The 18192-nt window shown below is 43.9% G+C and overlaps 1 protein-coding gene across 1 annotated transcript; it reads left to right on the forward strand.

Annotated features, from left to right (window-relative positions):
• Positions 1-828, forward strand: LOC139451871 (uncharacterized). Its single transcript, XM_071233166.1, has one exon. The coding sequence runs from the start codon at positions 1-3 to the stop codon at positions 826-828; it is 828 nt and encodes a 275-aa protein (XP_071089267.1).
• Positions 829-18192: the final 17364 nt, after the last annotated feature.

Here is an 18192-nt window from a genome sequence, read left to right on the forward strand (position 1 = left end):
ATGTCCCACCCACGCACAGTGTCGGTGTTCCCGTCTCCTCCAACTTTTGTGACGGTCTTCTGGCCTCCCCCCGCCTGTCCTGTCGGTCTTTCCGTCTCCCCTCGGCCCTGGTGTCACTCTTTCCGTCTCATCCTCATACCCCGTGTCGGTCTCCCCGTCAACCCCGCCTGTCATGTCGGTCTGCCCGTCAACCCCGCCTGTCCTGTCGGTCTGCCCGTCAACCCCGCCTGCCCTGTCGGTCTGCCCGTCAACCCCACCTGTCCTGTCGGTCTTCCCGTCAACCCCGCCTGTCCTGTCGGTCTTCCCGTCAACCCCGCCTGCCCTGTCGGTCTGCCCGTCAACCCCACCTGGCCTGTCGGTTTGCCCGTCAACCCCGCCTGTCATGTCGGTCTGCCCGTCAACCCCGCCTGTCCTGTCAGTCTTCCCGTCAACCCCGCCTGCCCTGTCGGTCTGCCCGTCAACCCCGCCTGTCATGTCGGTCTGCCCGTCAACCCCGCCTGTCCTGTCGGTCTCCCCGTCAACCCCGCCTGTCCTGTCGGGCTGCCCGTTACCCTCACCTGTCCTGTCGGGCTGCCCGTTAACCCCGCCTGTCCTGTCGGTCTCCCCGTCAACCCCGCCTGTCCTGTCGGTCTGCCCGTTAACCCCGCCTGTCCTGCCGGTCTCCCTGTCAACCCCGCCTGTCCTGTCAGGCTGCCCGTTAACCCCGCCTGTCCTGTCGGCCTCCCCGCCTACCCCGCCTGTCCTGTCGGTCTTCAAGTTTTATCCCCGTGTCGGTCGGTCTCCACGTCCCCGTCGTCGGTCATCCCGTTCGTGTACCGAAGCAGTTAGCATCAAATAACCAGTTAGAGGCATCTGGCGGTTTATGGGAGACTGATGGCACGCCATTAGATTATAGCTGTGTAAGAGACTGGTGTCTAATTGTACATCTGCAACACTACACAATCTAATCAAGTCATGCAGGTGTTGGATATCATTGATTCACAGCAGTGCCATCTGACCAAGTCACCCCTAGCCACTTTGTACTCGAATGTTAACTCAACTCATATTCGTAGTTTATAAGTGAGTGTGTGAGTATGGTGTTACGCCGCTTTTAGCAATATTTTAGCAATAACACGGCTTGACACATTAAGCCCATGTGGAAAATCGAACCCGGGACTTCGGCGTGACGAGCAAACGCTTGAACCACTAGGCTACCCAACGGCCACATTAGTTTAGAAAGGTTTACAGGGATCAACCAAAACATGTTAATACTCCCGCAATTTATATAGAGGTTATCACGCGAATGTTTATTTCAAATACATGATATTTACCCTACCCAAAATCCACAAGCGCGATAACTTCGTTATCATATAATGCCATTCAAAATTTCTGTAGTCGAAAGAGGTATTCTCATCTCCCACAAACGGTTTTCCCAGAATGAGCACTATAGTGTATTTCGTCACACGATTAGTGATAAATCTGACAATAATAACAGACAATATAGCTTGGTTTACAGTCGACAAACAGTTTACATGTAGTAAGTATAAAGTTGGCATAGGGGAATACGGTCAGAATACACTCGGAATACGCTTGGCATAAACTCGGAACATGGTAGGCATACACTCGGAATACGCTTTGCATGCACTCGGAATACGGTCGGCACACACTCGGAATACGCTTGGCATACACTCGGAATACGGTCGAAATACACTCGGAATACGCTTGGCATACTCCCGGAAAACGGTCGGATATGGTTATATGGTCGTTCCAATTGCGTGGATTGATGCTCATGATATCAATCACTGGATTGTCCGGTCCAGAGTCGATTGTTTTACAGACCGCCCTCATATAGCTGGAATATTGCTGAGTGCGGCGTTAAACAACAAACCAACCAACCAACCATGTGGTCGACACACACAGGCATCCCGGCATGCGTTTAGCATTCAACTGACAGTGCGACCAATGCACAGGTGAGGACAGCGCCTTGTCTGTTGACTGTCAGTGACAAGTCCTCGCTTATATACCCCTCTATTAATATCTACTTTTTAAATCATGTTCGAAATTCAAAGGGTTGTCCACAGTTGACCGCATGACCTCTTCTGACATTCTTCTTCTCGTATGTTCTCGTATGTTCACGCCTTTCACACACTACCATTGACTTTATAAACCTACTTATAAGTAGTGGAAATCAATCTCTACGCGATCTACAACATGGCTTGAGAATGATATAGAGTATTCTACAACATGCGTGCCGAATTTTCCAAATGGTTTGATGCCGGGTGTTCAATTCTGACCCCTCTGCGTTTAGATGTCCCGGCGCGTGTTGTGAATAACGGACCCGTATCATGGCCATGCTTACAGGTATTAAATGCACACGGGATAATGGTGGAGGTTTTCTACACAGAACAAATATGGGCGCGTCCAAGATATTCCGCCGATACGGTTGTATTGTACAGGTTAGTCCAAGGGTATCCTGCCCGGGGAGAGAAGGTTTCGGGTCGTAATTGTAATTTTGACAAAACGCTTTTCACAGTATATCAAATTTTTAATTTTAGGATAGCGTGACGAATTTATGGAATCCAACTTGATAATTATCGGTAGTTATTACTGACAGACATGGGTGGTTACGTGTTAAGGATGGGCACATGATTACACAGGTGGTAATCAAAGGCTCTTGATCCAGATTAAACATATCTAACAGTTCCCATAACAAGAAAAACACCCGAGTCAAGATGACAAGATACTGAAAACGTTTTCGCGCCAAATTTATTAATGAGCAGACGACCATGAAAAGATACGAGCGCCCCCTATCCGCCACGGCCGACCCTACTCATTGTGTGGCCTGTGATATGACACCTATCATGTCGACTTTTCCGTCACAATTTTACATACACAAAACACTTCGGTGAATGTTTAACAATTTTTTATTGAAATAGGATTGACATCTCACCCCAAAGCGTGTTCTATCAACATTTTTCAGAGGCAAGCGTTTTTGCAATCTTTTTGAAGTCCTATTTTATCCCTATCATATTCGAGATGTTCACTCTTTAACCAAATAGTCATTGTTCAATGCGATACTTCGTCCTGTGCCGAGTGAGTGGATAAAGACACCTCTGTTGTAGATAAGAGACTATGTTTTGCCACATTGCGTGCTGGGGAAGGTCCGAGGCAGACTGGCTATAGTTCTGTTTGTTCCGGAGGGTCAGTTTACAAAGCAGGAGTGAAGGGAATTAGCACATAATCTCCCAGGATTAAATATTCACTATTTTCCGATCTGACTTTCAGCTTTTACGGTGTTTGTCAGACAAAGTAAAACTATAATTTCAGGGAGGGTCCAATTATGCCGGGGTCGTGGCCCCTACAGAGAACCTGATATAGACATTAATCTGGGGCTCGGGACACACACAGAGTTACTGAACCTCGGATGTAAGTCTTGTATCAGTGTTCCTCTAGCTACCCAGTCACCCTTTCTACAAGCATGGCGTACTTGGCTCAGAGTTTGTGACAAAGTCATTCAATCCCGAAATTATTTTCTGTCCGACAAATTGAGTTAATCTAATAAAGTGAGTATGTGAGTTTGGTATCATCTTGATGTGGGAGGAAAGACTGTGCAGATCTTAGACGTTTACCGTTTTGAAATACCTTTTGAATAGAGTGAGTGAGTGAGTTTGGTTTTACGCCGCTTTTAGCAATATTCCAGCAATATCACGGCGGGGAACACCAGAAATGGGCTTCACACAATGTACCCATGTCGGGATTCGAACTCGGGTCTTCGGCGTGACGAGCGAACGCTTTAACCTCTAGGCTACCCGACCGCCCCGAAATACCTTAGAGCATGATGCTGACAAACCAAAGAACTGTCACCGGATCCTGGTACGACTAAGGGAATCAACTCTGCATAGCAAATTGTGGCACCTTAGCCTTCTGGGCTAACCGTGGCTTCCTACTTCTTCTTAAACAATTGCTGAGGCCGAATATGGGGTTGCACATATATGCCGGCTCAAGAGCACAAGTCCACTGAGATACCATGCCACAGTTTAACATGAATACTTCACACAGACACATTATACTGACACCGAGCCGACCAGTCCTTGTTTCAGCCCCTCAATGCCCCGTGCCAGGGAGCATAACAATAAGTACCACCCTTTAACGTATTTTGGTATGACGCAGCCAGAGGTTCGAACCACCGACCTTCCGTTCTCCGGACAGACGCGCTACACCCTCTACACCACGAAGCCCGTAACTTTAGAATCAGCTGATGTTACTGACTGGAATGCCATTATGTTCAGAACACTAGTTAATGATAAACCTTCTATTGTCTATGGTAATGTGTCATGTGTCGATTGGGTTCGAATCCCGGTTCGCTCTCCTTATGTTTCTAGGTTTGTCAGCACCATACCTGGGCTCATGGGTTTCACCGCATCACATCGGACTTTCGTGCAATACTGTTGAGAGCGGCGTAAAACTAAATTCACTCACTCATGTGTCGATACTGGATTGGAATCTTCACAAAGAAGCTGGCGTGTTCTCATTTCAAGTTTATCTCATTCCTTCTTTTCGATTTCGTGTGCTGTAAAACTTTAGGTTGTTTCTGTGGCATGTGTAGTTTATGTCTCCAACGTTTTCAGTGGTTAGCTGTCTTGGTTGCCCTGTGCAAGACCCGTTGGGATTGAGGCTCTGCATAGCGAATACGGCGCCCGGGATAACTAGGTCAGACGATTCCCCCTAATTGTTCTTAAATAATTGGTAAGGTGGTGTGGTAAATTAGGTTTGCACTTATATGCCTTTTTTTGGTATACTGGTCCAATGAGATACAATGCCGCCGCTTAACATGGATACCCCACTCGGACACATCACACTGTCCCCGAACCGACCCGTCCTTATCTTATCCCCTTAATCCAGAGCGCCAGGCAGAGTAAGAACAAGTACCATCTTTTAACGTTTTTATGGTATGACGTGAGCGGGGATCGAACCATCGACTCTCAGTTCTGTGCCAGACTCGTTGGTTTCATGATTTCCTTGGATTCTGTATTTCAGGTAGTCTGTCATACATACCCTTAAATAAGTATATCCAATACAGCCCAGGCAAGCCTATAGTATTTAGCCAGTCTAGATTTCTGCAGTATCTGAAAATGAAGAAAATCTCGGGGCTCCTTTTTTATATTTTATAACTAAAATTTATCAACTGTTTTTTTATCTTTTATGTATCTGTATATGTTTATTTCAGAGACTTGATGTTAGTCTATAGTTCAGGGCCCACTTGCACAAAGCGATCTTAGCGCCACGACTACCGTAAGCCTATGTTAAAGTATGGGAGTTACGATCATCTTAGCCCTTTTGTGCAAGTGGGCCCTGGTATTGTGCATCATTGGCTGTATTTGACCTCCTAGGGTTCACCTACAATAGGACTCATTTCATGGATTTCAATCAAACCTTGTATGTCGTAGCTAATCGTATAAAACAACATGGCGTGGGTTCTTCACGTGAACCCCATGGTGATTCCGGGTGAGAATAATTCCCATCACCCTATGCTGGCCGTAAGATTTGATCAATACCATATGTTCCCCCGTTTTTCCTTGTGAACTTGCCTTTGGGTGTGTTTGTGACGGGTGGCATCGGTGTTGCAGGATGCGCTTATCTTTTCGCGAACAGCTGGTATCATCACTAGTTATTCATAACAGACTGCTTACAGTGGAAATTACAACATGGAAATGGTTTTGTCGCTATTAATTCTATCCTACAGGTCAAGCTGAATGTGGGCGGTCGGGTAGCCTAGGGGTTAAAGCGTTCGCTCGTCACGCCGAAGACCTGGGTTCGATTCCCGACATGGGTACAATGTGTGAAGCCCATTTCTGGTGTCCCCCGCCGTGATATTGCTGGAATATAAATAAAAGCGGCGTAAAACCATACTCACTCACTCACTCACTCACTCACTCACTCACTCAAGCTGAATGTATGCTGCAATGGTGGCGAGTACTACAAGCCCAATCCTCTTCCCGTCGTGGAGATGCTATCGACGTTAGAACGTCAGTCAGCCGGTACATAGTGGGCTTCATCTTGGAACCTACGCTAGACCAGGATCTCTTTTCCTCCTATCTGGTCGTCAGGTTTTCTGTGAGGGTGCCCAGCTCCCGGGCGTGACACCGTCTCTCATCTCAGCATCTACACACATCCCTGCCCTGGACCAGCAGGGCGATAACATCAATGAGCGCAGGTCATTCTTGCCTACTGAAGATTTTTACATCTCAATTGCTGATCCCAATGACTACGTTTTTTACGGGCATTCGTCCTGTGTGCCCTACCTCCGCACGCAATGGTGCTTCAGTTCTTGCAACAACCAGTGATTGTCCGTTTGTGCGAACCTGCATGTACCCCTAGCCTTTGAGACGACAATGTAAAATATTCATATACCGTAAGCCTTTGAACCTTTGGTCCCTTTGAGTTCGTTATAACCGTAGTTTACTGTACGTAAATTCTGCATATACCGTAAGCCATTGAAACTACGACGTAAATTCTGCATATACCGTATGCTTTTGAACCTACGACGTAAATTCTGCATATACCGTATGCTTTTGAACCTACTACAGTAAAAACTACGTTTATAACGAACACGCTTTTGAACCTACTACAGTAAACAAAGTTTATAACGAACACGCTTATAACGAACTGGCGGATTTGCTATATATATGCTATATATGTGCTTATAACGAACTACGGTTATAACGAACTAAAATTTGTGGTCCCTTTGACTTCGTTATAACCGTAGTTTACTGTACGTAAATTCTGCATATACCGGAAGCCTTTGAAACTACGACGTAAATTCTGCATATACCGTATGCTTTTGAACATATGACTTAAATTCTGTATATACCGTATGCTTTTGAATCTACGACGTAAATTCTGCATATACCGTATGCTTTTGAACCTTCGACGTATATGCTGTATTATATCCTATGCTTTTGAACCTAGGGCGTAAATTCTGCATATACCGCGATCCTTTGAAACAACAACGTAAATATTCATATACCGTATGCTTTTTGAACCTACGACGTAAATTCCGCTTAAACCGTAAGTCTTTGAACCTTCGACGTAAATTATGCTCAGACCGCAAACCTTTTAACCTCGACGTAAATTATGCATATGTTGTACGCCCTTGAACCTACGACTTAAATTCTGCATACACTGTAAGCCTTTGAACCTACGACGTAAATTCTGCATACACCGTAAACGTCTGAAAATTCAACATGGAGGATGCATATAAACCGTAAGCCTTTGAAAGTAGACGCCTCTTTAAAATAGAAGTACAAATAGGAGTACAAGGGGAATAATACCCCTTCATATGCAAAACACAGACTGAATTATCTTGACGACACGCAAGCAATTTATGAAGACAACCCACTACACTTGAAGTCATATCTGTCTTAACCCTGTCATGTGGAAGTCGACAATTAATTATTTTGGTTATGGGGAAACTGCACTGTATTTCGAGTTAGTACAGCTATTTCGAATTAATACAGATATTTCGAGTTATTACAGCTATTTCGAGTTAGTACAGCTAAGGTTAGACTAACATATAGACCCAGAAGTAAAATTATCTGAATAATATCCACACCATACAAAGTAAAATCCCAATGCTTAATTTCAGAGACTAAACTTGCCAAATCATTCTAGACTTGAGTTGAGCTCCTGTTTAATATATTCACTAGGGTCTGGGAGACAAACTAAGGCTTACACTTGTGGAGACCTATTACCGCAAGCTATGACAAGCAATGAAGCAATGCATGTCTGCAAATACTACACGATTACGCGTAATTGGGACATTCAGACTCCAGAGGTTCTGGACAATGGCGGCTTCTTTGTGTCCTTCACGAACGAACCAATAGAGACGTTAATAACACTCCTCCACCCGGGACCTCGAGACGGTTTAACTACTCCCCACAATTGTGTGGGGGAAACTGCAGATTTTCCGCCCCTTCGAGTTCTTTGGCCGATTTACTTTAAATTAGGGTGTTCTGCGATAATTCCAAGTTTGGAGGTCGATTGTAAATAGGGCGAATTTGAACTTAATTCTTGCTGTGGTTTTAATGACGAAATTGTTTCGGTATGTGTTGAGGTCATTGACAAAGATGCACTTCTGACCTTGCAAGTGTGGTATGATTTTTAAACCTTTCAAACTGGGGATTGCTCGTGTCTGCTGTCATTGTCGCTATGTTCAAAGAGGCCAACCACGTTTGCGGTTATTGGTAGTAAAAAATTGAAGGTTTCTGTGATAAAATGTGTAGTAACTATATTCACAGGTGTAGCTGATTAACATGATCCGGCGACTACCATTTCATGAATTGTGTGATAGTTTCATTGTCATAGTGTCGGGGAATGATTTGTCCACGTTCTTCTCTCCATCACACTGAATGATCAAATACCATCGAGCATGAAGCTGAACATATACAGTGACGACACAGGGTGTTCTCAAGGTGGATGGGTTCCCCTGCTGTGTTGACACAGGGTGTTCACAAGGTGGATGAGTTCCTCTGCTGTGTTGACACAGGGTGTTCTCAAGGTGGATGGGTTCCTCTGCTGTGTTGACACAGGGTGTTCACAAGGTGGATGGGTTCCCCTGCTGTGTTGACACAGGGTGTTCTCAAGGGGGATGGGTTCCCCTGCTGTGTTGACACAGGGTGTTCTCAAGGGGGATGGGTTCCCCTGCTGTGTTGACACAGGGTGTTCTCAAGGGGGATGGGTTCCCCTGCTGTGAAGACACAGGGTGTTCTCAAGGGGGATGGGTTCCCCTGCTGTGAAGACACAGGGTGTTCTCAAGGGGGATGGGTTCCCCTGCTGTGAAGACACAGGGTGTTCTCAAGGGGGATGAGTTCCCCTGCTGTGTTGACACAGGGTGTTCACAAGGTGGATGAGCTTCGCCTGCTGTGTTGACACAGGGTGTTCTCAAGGTGGATGAGTTCCCCTGCTGTGTTGACACAGGGTGTTCACAAGGTGGATGAGTTCCCCTGCTGTGTTGACACAGGGTGTTCAAAAGGTGGATGGGTTCCCCTGTTGTGACGACACAGGGTGTTCACAAGGTGGATGGGTTCCCCTGCTGTGTTGACACAGGGTGTTCACAAGGGGGATGAGTTTCCCTGCTGTGAAGACACTTGTTGTTCACAAGGTGGATGAGCTGCCCCTTTTGTGGCGACACAGGGTGTTCACAAGGTGGGTGAGCTTCCCCTGCTGTGGCGACATAGGGTGTTCACAAGGTGGATGAGCTTCCCTGTCATGTTGACACAGGGTGTTCACAAGATGGATGAGCTTCCCCTGTTGTAACGACATACGGTGGTCACAAGGTGGATGAGCTTCCCGTGCTGTAAAGACACAGGGTGTTCACAAGGTGGATGAGCTGCCCCTGCTGTGATGACACAGGGTGTTCTCAAGGTGTACGAGCTTCCCCTACTGTGACGTCCTAATGTGTTCACAAGCTGGACAGATATTCCTTCTGTGACGACATGGGGTGTTCAGATGGTGGATAAGTATTCCTGTTGTGACGTCATTAGGTGTTCACAAGGTGGACAGGTATTCCTGCTGTGACGACATTGGGTGTTCACTTGGTGGCTAGGTATTCCAGCTGTGACGTCATAAGGTGTTTACAAGCTGGGCAGTTATTCCTGCTGTGACGTCATAAGGTATTCACAAGGTGGATAAGTATTTCTGCTGTGACAATACGGGGTGTTCACAAGATGGACAGATATTCCCGCTGTTGCGTCATAAGGTGTTCACAAGGTGGACGGGTATTCCTGCTGTCACAACACGTGGTGTTCACAAGGTGGACGGGTATTCCTGCTTTTTGAGAAATGGTATGAAAGTTATTGTTAGTCTGATTTGGAATTAGACTTATGAACTAGACTGGCGTAAAAAGGTTAAAAAGTTTTTCTAATACTTGAACATGCGGAAGTCTTTGACCCAAGCTGATTGTCTTTGGAAATGTATAACGGTTGAAACATGGTAAAACACCTTATCAGGTCACGTATTTCGCAGTTATGGTTCATAGTTAAACGTTCTCTTGAAGTTAAAAAAATATGGCCTTCACTGTGGCAACACGTCTGTATTTGGTCATGTCATAAGTTTAAAAGTTGCAAAAGCTATCTGTTAGCCATATGAAATTCTAAAATTGGTTTTGTCCTTTCCAGTGGGTCAAAACTACGACAAAAAGACTCCCAATAATACTTTGTCTTTAGCCACATGTGGTTAAAAGAGTGCATAGTTCGGTGGAGCCTGCGCCGAATTATACTTACAGAAGCATACACATATGCATACGATCTCTGAATTTTGTAAACTAAATTTCTGTTTCCAAAACATATACATCACAAGCGTTTTATTTAGCTTCAAAGTAAGATTAGAAATAAATACTAACATATATTTCACACGTGATATATCTGGACTTTAAAACGCCCATGAACCTTTTATATCTGTATCCATGTTCCTTCTCCATCAACTATGTAATAAAACCAAAATTTGCATCGATAAAACTACTCGTTTTCAAAGACTTGCTTCACAAAACCAAAATTTAAAGCCGGTTTATAAACACGACACGGCATAAACCACACATGGCATTGACATCTATTCCGGAAATATCCCCGAGCTAATTAGGTGCACCTGACAGTAAGCAATGACGTCAAAGACATATTGGTTATGGAACCATCTTTAGGTAGGTTGTAACACGTTGCACGTGCATCCCACGAGACTTCCTGGGGGTACACGCTTCTAATGCTTCTATAAGTGTTTTAGAAATTGATTTTAGAATGTAGGAGTGAGCAAGGTCCTAAAGATCCAAATATTAACATGAAGATGGTGCTTTTAATGGAATCCACCAATTCCTGCTGTTATTATATCCCTCATTAAACACATGTGCTGCACGTGTTACATATTGCATGTGAGTGAGTGAGTGAGTGAGTTCTTGTATTAATCCTGTAATGCAGCAATCACTGGAATCTATTGATTCCGGAAGGAGAATCAACAGATTCGACTGATTTCTCTGACTTAAACCATGTTATGGTTGATATATAATTTCTCTATAAACTTCCATAGTTACCTACAGTTGCCTCAGTTTAACTTGTTTAAAATGCACGTTCAGTATTGTCAGTGAATTCCTCATTCAGAATCAACTACAACAACAAAAGTGTGACGGCATCATTGATAAATATTTGTGTTAAAATTATATTCACAAAAATACCCTCCTGGTCCAACTAAATCCGATTTATTAGAATGAAAAAGGAAAAAAAAAGAAATCATGCATTATCCAAAGTCATAAGAATGCTCACAGTAGCATCTTTTCGTTCAAATAGATTTTTTATTAAGTTATTTATAAATATTTGAACAGAATGCATCATTCATGCCAAAGTCTCAAAGACCCATTCATCCTTTCCTGCACTAGTATGCCACACGGACCCTGAAACAAATATTCTCTTTATCATATTTTTATTATGACAATTTAACAACTGTTTTTTTCTGTAAGATTATTCATTTCAGAGACTAGATGATAGTATATTCCTGCACCTAAATCCCTTGAACTGCGACCTCGGGTGCGACTCACCCCGCTCCAACGTCACAAGCCGACACCCCCAAACAGACACCCGCTTCACACGCTCGACGTGTCCGCCCAGGCTTACTGTGTTAATCTGGGCTGACCAACTTAGACTCAATGGCTCTTTGTTTCAATTAAAATCTGTAGCTAAACACCCAGGTTTGAACACAGGCGCAAACTAAAGTATCAGTGCCCCTGGCAAAACCGGAATTGTCCCCGTGGTGTTAAAAACACACAGTTCATTGTACATTCTCTGATTCTTTGTGGATATGCGTTGGAGTGTTTTGGTTCGGGTGACGGGTGAATGTCTGATAAAGATCAGCGGTATAAGTCCTGCGAGGTGACCAACGCCTTAGATGTAACAAATAATACATCTCTGTTTATGTTTATGTTATCGAGTTTCAAAAACAAGTTTATCATTCAGAAAAATAACGCGACCTGTGTCAATCTCCTTGAACCAGGTAATCCGCGTGTTTTCCCTTAAGTCTTACAGCCATAAGTGTTTTGTACTCGATTCTTACACTCGTACAAAGGGAAAGATATATTTTTGTTAATAAAATAATTTAACTTTTTGTAAACTGATAAACGAGAATACAACGCCAGATTATCTTTTACCACACTTGGGAGTGAGTGAGTATTGTTTTACGCCGCTCTTAGCACTATTTCAGCAATATCATAAGAAATGGGCTTCACACATTGTACTCATGTGGGAATCGAACCCGGGTCTTCGGCGTGACAGGCGAACACGTTAACCACTAGGCTACCTAAACGCCCCCTTAATGTCTTTATAGGGACACCGATAATGAGAGTCGAAAAGTGAATCTCAACAATCTATCTTTACATATCAAAGGGGTGGGGCACCCTAATGGTCACACTGGCACTGTGAAACACACATCCTATTGCTCTAAACCACTTAAGCCCATACGTTAGGCAGTAGTTTGAGCAAACAGGTACCGCATCAATGTATAGATTATAAGACAAAAGCGAGAAAAACGAAAAATCTGCCAAAAGCAGATTCGATTGTACCATTCCAGCTGTCATGACCATGTGTGTAGGAATCACTATCATTCACTGAAAGTAGTTCTTGCTATGTGACCTCATTTGCATATTTATTGGATCGTGATACAAAGTTAATCTGATTGGTTTTTCGATTCCATAACATTATCTATTACATAACTATGTATTTTACAAAGCAACAAGACAAATTGATTTTAAGTTCTACATTCTTGTACGCAATGTTTCAATTCGGAACTGTTAATGGGTTTGGGGATTTGGTCACACATTGTTTATATCCATGATTTAATAAGATGTCACTTTGACTGTGGGAAACTGTATAGTGTCCTTAACCTTCGCAAACGACGATTGCTTCCGGTAGGTCAAGACAAGCTGTCCAATTGTGAGACATCTGGTGTTCTTGTATGTTGTCTCGATTTGATTTACATGAGAGTGGTATATCTATGAACAGCCCTATTGATGCGTTGTGAATTTACATGAATCAATAATGATCAGTCTGTCCCCAGTATTCAAAGGTTGTCGTAAAATTGTACTTACGTGGATGGGTTGGGTACAATGGCGGTTGAGTGTTACCATCTGGGCAGCTGCTAGATTTACTGTTACATCGCACCTCGTTCACTGTTACATCGCACCACTGGTCTGACGTTACAGGCTCTGAGATACTGCTGGCAAGAATCATCACGATATGCCCTGAAACAACCAGACGCCATCACGATCTACCCGAGAAACAATGCGAAGTCATCGAAACAACGCGACGTCATCGCGATCTGGCCGAGAAACAGGGCGAAGTCATCGCGATCTGGCCGAGAAACAACGCGACGTCATCGCGATCTGGCCGAGAAACAACGCGACGTCATCGCGATCTGGCCGAGAAACAGGGCGACGTCATCGCGATCTGGCAGAGAAACAACGCGACGTCATCGCGATCTGGCAGAGAAACAACGCGACGTCATCGCGATCTGGCAGAGAAACAACGCGACGTCATCGCGATCTGGTCGAGAAACAACGCGACGTCATCGCGAGCTGGCCGAGAAACAACGCGACGTCATCGCGATCTGGCCGGGTAACAGGGCGAAGTGGTCGCGATCTGGTTTCGAAACAAGGTGAAGTCATCGCGATGTGGTCGGGAAACTACGCGAAGTCATCGCGATCTGGCTGGAAAATAACCCGGCTGGGAAATGACGCGAAGGTATAGCGATCCGACCGGAAATCAACGCGATTTGTCTGGGAAATCAACGGGAAATGATCGCGATCGTGATCGCGAGAACATTTTTTATATAACATAAATGTATGTGCATTAAAAGGAATTTCAGTGGAACAACTGCACCCCAATACCTACAAACTGCCACAATCACCAGTCCGTGAATCCCGAAAGACACGTGGAATAACAACCCTCATTGCAACGCATTCACCTCAGGAAGGTATGCAGTAGGACCAGTGTTAAGTTGACAGACTGCAGTGAGTACCAATTTGATGAGATCAGCTGTTTCTACCCACATACAGAAGTAGGTTTACCCCCCTAAGGCGGACGATCCTCCTCACATATGCCTGGCCCATGTTCTTCAAGTGTATCAATGTCTAGGTATCCCAAACCCGTCAATTTGCCCACAATTGACTTTTATTGTTTCATTGTGAGGAAATTACAGTGTTTACACAGACATTGCCCACAGCCGGTGAAAGAAAATGCGATTACCGAACGATGAAATCTCTCTCCTTAAACCAGGCGGCGAGTTAGGTCGGCGTTGTCAATGAACTTGTATTATCATTACCGGGATCAAAACGCTCCGAGTTTACAATACTGACGGAGAGGGACCTTAGGGTAATAACAAACATTGCGGTGAATCTATGTCTTCTTTGATAGATGACGGCCACAGCATTCAATGTCTTCCGCATCCAAAGGGCAAGATGTACGCTCAGACGGTCTGAGCAAACACTGCATGGAGTGGGTGGTATTGCGCTACGGTCGAGAAATAATGTTTGATTTAAACATGGGTGATCCCTCTTTCAGAAGTGTTTGGACTCCAAACAGACCCACTGGTGCAATCTGGATGCATTTGGGTCGTGATATTGACCGCAGAGATAGTCAGACTGATACCTGATGGACCAGGTGGGACATTCATTGAAGCCATATGTTTGCAGCGTCTCGCCAGCCTCTGATGAATAATGATGATTTGGGATATCAAGTACGATGTTTCTCAGGGTTCAAAGTGAATTCGAGATTGTGGGTTGAGGTAGGATGTGTGAGTGTGTGTGTGTGTGTGTGTGTGTGTGTGTGTGTCTGTGTCTGTGTCTGTGTGTGTCTGTGTGTATGTCTGTGTGTGTGTCTGTGTGTCAATATTCACAGTGGAGTCGAAATAGGTTCACTATACAAGTTGAAGTCATGATATGGGTTCAATTTAATATGAATTCGAGATAATGGTTCAATATTCATTGAATTAAGTTATTGAAATAGGGGTTCACTATAGAGGATGTAGTCGAGGGAGGGGTTCACTATACAAGGTGAAGTCGAGATAGGGGTTCATTATACAAGGTGAAGTCGAGATAGAGGGTTCACTATACGAGGTGAAGTCGAGATAGGGGTTCACTATACAAGGTGAAGTCGAGATAGGGGTTCACTATACAAGGTGAAGTCGAGATAGGGGGTTCACTATTCAAGGTGAAGTCGAGAGAGGGGGTTAACTATACAAGGTGAAGTCGAGATAGGGGGTTCACTATACGAGGTGAAGTCGAGATTGAGGGTTCACTATACAAGGTAAAGTCGAGATAGGGGTTCACTATACGAGGTGAAGTCGAGATAGGGGGTTCACTATACAAGGTGAAGTCGAGATAGGGGGTGCAGTGGTCACAGCAAAGTTGAGAGAGGATCACTATTCAAGGTGAAGTCGATCACTTTACAAGGTGAAGTCGAGATAGGGGGTTCACTATACAAGGTGAAGTCGAGATAGGGGGTTCACTATACAAGGTGAAGTCGAGATAGGGGGCGCAGTGGTCACAGCAAAGTTGAGAGAGGATCACTATTCAAGGTGAAGTCGTTTACTATACAAGGTGAAGTCGTTCACTATACAAGGTCAGGTCGAGATAGGGGGTTCACTATACAAGGTGAAGTCGAGATAGGGGGTTCACTATACAAGAAGAAGTCGCGATAGGGGGTTCAGTATTCCCGGTGATGTCGAGATAGGAGGTTCAATATTCACGATGATGTCGAGAAAGGGTGTGCAGTGGTCACAGCGAAGTAGAGATATGGGGTTCAATAAACCAGGAGAAATTAAGTTATGAAATGGGGGTTCAATATTCACGATGACGTCATATAATGAGGACGACTTAAACAGCGAACTCGAGACAGAAGGTTGGATATTGAATATTGTGACAAAATATTGGTTTAAGATACAATGTGAATTCGAGAAAGTAGGACGCTATAAAAGATGAAGTCGATCTTGAGGTGTTAATATGTGCAAAGTCGAAATCGATAGATCGACATGGTACGGAAAGAGAGGAATTCGATATTAAGATATGGTGAGTTGAATTCACACACCCCTCCTAACACAGAAACAGAATTCAACTAACCAGGAAATAAATGTTTCATTGAAATAATTCTGCAAACAGACATTCATTTTTAAAAAAAGTATCATTCATGGAAGCAACAGTCTGATTCTTCATGTTATTTATTATGTTTTTAATAGTTTACGGACGCATTTCCATAATTACATTCCCCCTTATACCCTGTCAGGTACACGAGTAATCTCCCTTGACGACTCTTCACCTGGAAGTCATAACCTCATTAGAAGCCTTACGGTTCCAATCACGACGCTGAGAAAATGTGTTGGGCGTTTATCGTGCGATTGATGTGCACAAACATCTCCGATAACACCCTCCAATACACGTCCATGTTATTTTCATTACTTTAATCAGGCAGGGATGTATGCGGACCGCTGTTTTAATTCTACCCGCCATTGTGAGGCCATTAAACATGGACGGAAGCAGGACTTCCGCTGACCGGAAACGATCTTTCTGAAATCTCGAAAAGCCACGCGCTCCTTACGCGATCTTATCTAGATTGAAATCACGTGCGTGGTTTTCTATATAGATTCGCGCCACGATGAAAGCTATTAACAGACAAAAATATAAAATCAAGGTATGGAATAAAATTCCCTCGGCGGAGAAAATAATCCCTTCAAATCAACAATCCAGTTTTACAGTCATGTTTGGCTTTCGATCAAATTTCAATAAATGAAGTTCTGATTTCGCAGACAGCTGTGAAGCTACCATAAACCTTGATGAGCACTTGGACAGGCGCGCTGTGAGAAACGGGGGACACAGTTATTAAAAGTAGGACAGCTATATGATGCTATCTGCACTACTACGAGCCATCATGGGTAATGCGACGGGCTTTATCGAATACTCGAGAATCGATTTTAATCTTTAACCAAATAAAACATTCTCGCATGATAGGTTAATGATGCTGCCCTTGAAGCCAGCCATCTGTCAAAATATTCCAGATATGACGTATTCAATCTTGTCTGTGAACTAAAGGATTTACTTTCTATTTGTGTGGGGGATTTAAAATTTAGGACTATCAAGACATGGGCGTAAATATATGGAATTATATAAGTAAGTGCGTTAGTGAGATGGAGCAAGGTCCAAAGTGATGCATGTTTTAGACATTTACCACTATGGTGAATTCGAAACACACGAGCACGGGTATGGTGCTGATTTGGATTCGAACGCACTATCATAGGTTTCTGACAGTTTAACCCTGCCCAGAGAATATTCGGCGCTTAAGGCGACCGTCCCTATTCGCCTTGAAGTACAGTTTCAGTTTTAACTCATAAACTCATATAGCCCTGTCACACGTCAGCTTAAAATACATTGGCATTCACCTCAACAAGAGTTGTAACTGTGACGAAAAGACGCCATGGTAAAATCATAAAAAAATCTTCTATCAATATGCTTAGTCGCTAAAGTAAATATTTGTGAAATGAACACAAACGTTAACTTTTTTTCATTAAAATATTACTTATTTCCCTATTAAAATGTGCCCTATTTAATTGTATATCGCCCTTTTTATATTTTCCATAGAAGGAAAAAAATCAAAGCTTCGTTTGTATCAGACATAATCTGGGTTGAACTTCCCCCACACAAAGGTATCGGCACTTGTATAGAAATCTACCAGTATTCATCGTCGGAAAATAACCACATGTAATAAACCACCATGAGATGAATACAATTCCATTAATAGCAACATCCGGAAAATCCAAACATTAATATGTCCCCATGTACAAGTTAAGTAAATGTTTGCGGGGTAAGAATAACACTTAAAATCTTTTGGGAAACGTATCACGAATTTAACCCATATGGGTGTCACATGTGTCGTGGGCTGTATAAACATGGCGGCCAGATTGCTCGACGTTTTGATACACGAGTTCCGAATGCCATCTTGTCGTAGAGGACGTTCAATGGTAAAGTGACTAAGAAAATAACAATAGTTCTTCCGACTTTATATTTTGTTTCAGACCCGGGGAATGCCTTTGTATGGAGTAACACTTTCACGACCACGCTGAGGGACCGATGTTAATAATGGGGGATTACGGGGAATAACTCCGTATCCCCTGCGTCCTTGGGGTGATGGTGGC

This window comes from Haliotis cracherodii, unplaced genomic scaffold, assembly GCF_022045235.1.
Source record: "Haliotis cracherodii isolate W230 unplaced genomic scaffold, xgHalCrac1.p SCAF_9, whole genome shotgun sequence".
Taxonomy (NCBI): domain Eukaryota; kingdom Metazoa; phylum Mollusca; class Gastropoda; order Lepetellida; family Haliotidae; genus Haliotis; species Haliotis cracherodii.

Coding starts and splice junctions, on each gene's coding strand:
- LOC139451871 (XM_071233166.1), top strand. CDS start 1: ATGTCCCACCCACGCACAGTGTCGGTGTTCCCGTCTCCTCCAACTTTT.